Source organism: Cibotium barometz, chromosome 19 (genome assembly GCF_041138505.1).
Source record: "Cibotium barometz isolate CiBa-2024 chromosome 19, ASM4113850v1, whole genome shotgun sequence".
NCBI lineage: Eukaryota > Viridiplantae > Streptophyta > Polypodiopsida > Cyatheales > Cibotiaceae > Cibotium > Cibotium barometz.
This window is the reverse complement of record NC_141064.1, coordinates 43,176,582-43,182,704: the sequence shown is the minus strand read 5'-3', so window position 1 is coordinate 43,182,704 and position 6,123 is coordinate 43,176,582. Positions and strand designations below refer to the sequence as shown.

The window sequence follows — 6,123 nt, the reverse complement described above, 5'->3', positions numbered from 1 at the left end:
ACATCATCTTTTGAGCAGAGTTTTATTTTCTTCATAATGGCAATGTTAGGGCTTTTTGGAGCGTTTGGACTTTGATCGCGTGTTTTGTCTAGTTTTTTAGGGCTTCTAAAGCTAATAGAATTAATTGATCAAAATATAACAAGGTTAAACTAATGATTTTTAGGATTTTTTAAATGTTCTTTGAAACTAGCTGTGTGCAAACAAAAGAATTGTAAAAATCACACCTTCAATCCTTCAAAATTATGGCCTAGAGTATGCACCCTAATGGTTTCCATTGGCAAACACATTCAATCACCACATTCTTCACATCTTAAATTGAGATACCTAATATGAGCTCTATTAATACAAATGGATTCACCCCTTTCTTTTCTATCTCTACACTGAAAAGTTGTTGATGGGACTCCATTTCACAGCATCGGGTGTATGGGTGTAAATCCACTTCTGATGGTAGCTTTTGGTGCAAAATTTTGAACAATTTTAGGTGTTGGTAGGTCAATTGTTCCATCAACTTGTCCATGAGCTTTGATATGTTAACAACTAGTTTTGCCTTTCTCCCTCCACAGAAGCTCGTGAGCTTTGTGCCATCCACATGGCTATCCCTTTCCCCATCTTCCATGCCATCCCTAGAATGGCAGCTGTACACACGAGCATTCGAGAAGCAAGAGGTGCATAGGTAGTATATTACCCCATGGCATATGGAAATACATTTAGTACATGAGCTCCAAACCTAGTGGGATAAAAGGACAATTGGCTAATGCTGGCAATTGAGCTGCAGTAATAGGCAGTGTGTGGTAGTCCTAGACCCTAAAACTTTTAGAGGTTCTTGGTTGAGGTCAAAATGGAGTTCTTGTCCTTAACTTTGTGGTTTGCTAATAGCATTGTGGCTTAATGCATCTATGGTTGTGCTTGTGATATATATAGCCTATATTGAGAATTGAGCCAAAGTAGTGGTGTAGCTTAGGTGTGCTCTTAGTATTATATACTAATGGGTGCTTAAACAAGTGAAGAGCTTGCGATATTTACAAACATGGAACAACTCCGAGTAAATAAACTCAATGGAATGGTTTTTGCTTTAAGAGTCGCATCAACAAGCTATCAATGAGAGAGATTGAGCAGGCCCCTTAGACCTCACCACAAGAGACCTACCACTGCAATTGATGGTAGGCATTGGTAAACCTCACAATTGAAAAAAGTAACAAGACCCAATTGAATGGTTAGCAATCTCAAAGACCCAATTGCATGACTGAAAGCTCATTTTCTGACTTAGATTTACCAACATAATAACAAGCCCATTGGCCAAGATATATAGCCAAGTGAAACATCTCCCAATAAGGACAAACTCAAATCTCTGAGAGAGCAATTTGCTCATTAGCAATGCTATTGATATGTCAACCCAAAGGATCACCTGCACAGCTACAGCTAAGTCTAATCAAAGCTGCTTCGTAAAAAATCATAATTCCAAAGTTATTCTATGTTTTTTTGCATGGGATTAAGTGGCCAGAAAGCATTGCTTTTGATCCTTGGAGGCAAACTAGCTGTGATTAATTTCCTTTGAACTTAACTAGGAATCACAAAGATTAGTGAGAAGTTGACCACCACCTAATTTTTGTATGACCATAGCTGTGAAAAAGCTTTAAAGCTTTAGATGTTGGCTCACCTTCATGCATTAAAACTATATAAAAGACTCTTCAGAGCTTTACATGTTGCACACACCTATTGATGATGAACAAGTTGTAAAACGATGTATTGTGCTATGCTGAGGCTACATCATACCTCCTTCACTAAGACCTCCTTCCCTAAGACCTCCCTCCCTACGACTTTATGCTGCCTTCGGAAACTTTAGAGCTTTAAATGTTAGCATTGATGATGAACAAGTACTAAAGCGATGTACCGTGTTTAGTGAGGCTACATCATACCTCCCTCCCAAACTTGAGGCTGCCCTCCTTAAGCTTGAAGAGGATAGGTTGGAGTTGTAACTCCAAGGTGAGAACTAGAACTTAGGGATTTAGGGACCGTAGCTAGGTGTGAGATTAGGGAAATTAATTCTTCCCACAATAATCCAAGGAGCAAGTCAACAATGAAGATCCTGGAGAAATCTATTTCGGTTGTAGTGGGCATTGCAAAGTGGTAATGCAACTACCTCACTGGACTTGAGAATGCAAGGCATGTGGGGTTATCCGGGGTGGTCTTGGAACAATGTTAGAAAGGTAAATCTGGGCCATGAAAGACTGCATAAAATTCTTACGTTGTGTGACTAGCGATATGGGTATGGATGGTGGGGTTCTGAGATGGCTATAAAGCTGCTACAGCAAGAGTGTTGATCTATGAGCTTCCAACAACCTTGGGTGATGTCCCTGATGATGAGAACCTCCTTGGGATTCATCATGTTGATGTTCTTGTGGTATGAGAGCTGCTGTATGAGGACTGGGTGTGAGGGCTTTTCTTAAATCGCAGGGACGAAAGCACAAATTCCATCAGAGAGCAGGATCCGATAATGCAGTTATAGACCTCTGAGAACCAATTGGTTAATCAACAAGTTTACTCGCATCTACATATTGATATGCATGTGCAGAGCAGTGCTGGCTAGATGGTATACAGGTACAAGGGTATGCATGAGAGTGGCATGCAAGTTGGCAGCAGCATTAGGGTGGGGAAATATGATAATGTTATCTAGGTAGAAGACAAAATGAGTAGATTCTCAAGTTATACACGAGGATAGCTGTTCCTGTAGCATTTAAGTTGGCAGCAGCATTAGGGAGGGAAATATGTTGACGTTATCTAACCATGCAGTCTTCAATGACGACCACAGATCCCTTTGTCTTCATTGGAACCGCCACATTCTTGACTTTCAAATAGGAGAACACAACAAAAATCTTGAGAAGTTGCAGCACAGGCATAAAAATACAATAATTAGGTTTCAATTCTAAACTATGCTAATTAACTAAAAAATGTACCAAGGTTAATTAATATAGTGATAAGCTATGGGGTGAACGTGTGCCAACTCCATGTGTACTCTTGGAAGTCTAGAAACTTCTCTACTCAACCTTTTTAGTCCATCCCTCAAGCTACCTACCATACAAAAAGGGGTCACCCCCTATAAAATATACTTCTTCCCAACATACAACTACCTTAGAGGATGACCCCTGCCAAAGGTAAAAGTTATACTACATCAAACCAACTTGAATTCATCTCGAGCCTGAGTTGATTTGTGTCGCATTTCTTTTTTCTTTATGCAAACATAAACCCTACAGACGTACCCTTACATATATGCATAGTAAGCAGGAAATAGATACCCTCTGGGAGAATGATTCTTCTCCTATAAGAATCTGAGGCCAATACTTTCAACTTCATAAAAATTTGAAGAAGCAAAAGGCCAGGTTATAGACGCAATTAAACCTCAATTTCTTGAGTTCAACTGAGGCACTCTGTGAATGCTAAACCTCAACATAGTTACAAGGTGTTTCAAACGCAGGAGAGAAACCAAAAACATCAAGTCTTATGTTTTAGTCCCTCCTCTACAAGCATGGCCATAGTTAAGTTGGAAGCAGCGTTAGGTTCATATGATTAACCCTCAGTTCCAGTAATTTTTGCTACCGCAGTCTCCACTTTCTTAACCAGTTCCTCCCTAAACACAATGAACACAATCAATAAGCAAAACCTCCACTTAAAGCGGATCATCACGATGGTAGAAGCAAAGCTGTGGCACATACCTATCCGGCTTGAAGAGTAAGTACCGATAAATAAACCACTGTACACAAGAGACAACGAAGTGTTGGCATCTAGTATTATCATACTAGACACAGAGAATCACAGAAAGATATACAAAGCAAAACAAATGAAATATGATTAGAAAAACTCACCCCTGTGAAAACAATGCCAACAAACTCCAAGAAATTGGGAATGAGAGGCAATTTGTCGATAGCCTGCATGTAATGTGACAAAAAGAAGTTGGAGATTATGGATATTGCCATTTAAAGTAGGAATTTACTGTTTGTGTCCCACACAGACTTAGGGACTTGGGGATTTTCAAATCATAAATGTCTGCAGTGAAAGCCTATTAGATAGTCATACAAGCGATCCTTTAGTCACCCCCGTTTAGGCCACAACTTCGCATGCCTACCAAATCAGCACCTTTGGCAGCTACTTGCAGGCAATTCATAAGATGAATAGCAACAGCATAAAGTGAAAGCTGCCAGACCCATAAACCAACACAAGATGCAGCTCTATACTTCTGCAGAGCTTAAAATTTAAGGTGATTCATGAAAGTACGAGGGCTCCATAAGGTATGCCCAAAACTTACAGCATCTCTACAAGCATACTGGAGAGGGCACCCAGTGCCAATGAATTGACAAAAGAAAAGAAACACCTTGAGAGGACATTTATCAATGAAAGTTTAGGAGTTCCACTCATACGCCGGAGGAAAGACCATAAACACACACGCACCACAAAGACAGCAAACCCATCATCAGGGGAAACCATTGGACCAATTTCAAAATTTTCACACTTACGCCAATAAGTCCAGCAGAGGCCCAGAGAACAATCAATGCTGCAAAGCCCAATCCACCAACTGCAAGCTTATCTTCAGTTTTGTCCCACTGCAGCATCCAGATACACATACATTGCATGTAGAGAGTTAATGCACCAGTTAACTCAATCAACCTGACCTCAATTGATTAACCACATTAACAAAGGTTAGTCACCTTCCCATCCCAGCATAATCATCACAAAACATCACAGAGGTGATCAAACTTGAGCACTATATTAGCACCCAACTGTTAGAAGAGCATGACTAAGGGTAGGCATACAACCTACATTGGCATTTACACAGAACAAAACCATGTATAATACTCACCGCTTCTTGGACAGACTTCAGAACATCCTGCACAACTTCTGATGGATCACTGGACTCCCCAGTAGCCATAGGAACAATTCTGGGACTGCTCCCATTTCCTGCACAGAAAACCCCCTCATTGGCACGTCTTGCCTTAAAGGTAAAGGCGCGAAACGGATCCCTAAATGACCTAGCATGAAGGCAGGCTGAAACCCTAATCTGCAGTAACAATGTGGCCCATCTGCCCTAATTTGCAATAACAAGGTGACCCATTCAGAAGATGCCCAGGAAGTTAGGCTGAAAAACTCTAACCTGCACTTATGATAACAATGTAGACTAGCTCAAAACCGTCATTTGCAATCACAGTGTACAGTCGCAGCAGATGAAAATAAGAGCATACCTGCAGGCGTCACGGCGAGAGGGGAGAAGGCATGGTTGCGAGAGAAGTAGTTTCTTTGGAAGTGGGCAGGCCACGCTGCCGATATGGGGGAGGGATTCTCTCTGTACGAAGAGCTCCCAAGGGCGATAGTCGGGAGGACGCTAGCAGCAGAGGCGGAGGCCATGGGAACCTTCGGCCGAGATAACAGGGAACAAAAAGGAGCAGCTGCGAAAACCCCCTACTTTGCTCTACCCTCCCAGTTCAGCTACAACCGCCCACGAGCTTTTTCTCTTCTTTTACCTCACCTTCGTCACAGCCCACTTCACAGTCTCGCTCAAAATCACCGCCCAGCTCGGTTTTCTCTGCAACGATTGATCTCTCTCTCTCTGTCTCTGGATGAGCTATTCAACGTTGAGAAGAGAGACATATATGATATAAGCAGGGCCCGGCGAACAGAGAAAGACCTTCTTTTCGTTGTGGTCGCCACATATCGCTTATCGCCCAGCGATTGGCTAAAGGATAAAAATGATTGAATGAAGCTACGCCCTTGTGGCAGCTACACCAATAAGCTTGTGCTGTTAGCAACTTCTTAACAATTAAAAAACTGTCATTATGTATTTTTTAGAGCTCAATTTGGAAAAAACCAATTGAAATCTTGGAATTAACGGTGAACATCTTTACGAATTTTAGTGTGGATAAGTGGCTAGGAAAGTTTTTGAAGCACAACTAGTATTGGACCCGGGCGTTGCTGCGGTGGCTAGGGTTCAAAAAAGAACCGGTTCGTTTCAACATAGAATCACAAAAAAAACATGCTTCGTTTCTTCATGATTTGGGCCATGTTTTAAGTAAACACAATACACAATTTCAATCAACCATATATATATCTCTCTCAAAATTACATACATGTCTCACA

General features: G+C 41.3%; 1 protein-coding gene across 2 annotated transcripts; it reads right to left on the bottom strand.

The window, feature by feature from the left end:
- Positions 1-3,339: 3,339 nt before the first annotated feature.
- LOC147628636 (protein CURVATURE THYLAKOID 1C, chloroplastic-like) lies at positions 3,340-5,657 on the bottom strand. Of its 2 annotated transcripts, XR_015268148.1 has the most exons (7): positions 5,232-5,657; positions 4,853-4,950; positions 4,509-4,595; positions 3,861-3,923; positions 3,711-3,748; positions 3,467-3,625; positions 3,340-3,427 (listed from the first exon to the last, which is right to left on the bottom strand). XR_015268148.1 is itself a non-coding variant. In XM_086813827.1 (6 exons), exons 1-6 carry the CDS (start codon positions 5,392-5,394, stop codon positions 3,565-3,567), a joined length of 510 nt encoding a protein of 169 aa, XP_086669953.1. In that variant the 5' UTR covers positions 5,395-5,657; the 3' UTR covers positions 3,340-3,564. The 2 variants fall into 2 exon arrangements, 1 of the variants encoding a protein (XP_086669953.1); XM_086813827.1 differs by having other exon boundaries at positions 3,340-3,625.
- Between the last annotated feature and the right edge of the window lie 466 nt (positions 5,658-6,123).

Coding starts and splice junctions, on each gene's coding strand:
- LOC147628636 (XM_086813827.1), bottom strand. CDS start 5,394: ATGGCCTCCGCCTCTGCTGCTAGCGTCCTCCCGACTATCGCCCTTGGG. Junction 3,924..4,508: donor CCTCTGCTGGACTTATTGGC/GTAAGTGTGAAA, acceptor CATTACATGCAG/GCTATCGACAAATTGCCTCT. Junction 3,626..3,710: donor TTACTCTTCAAGCCGGATAG/GTATGTGCCACA, acceptor CATTGTGTTTAG/GGAGGAACTGGTTAAGAAAG.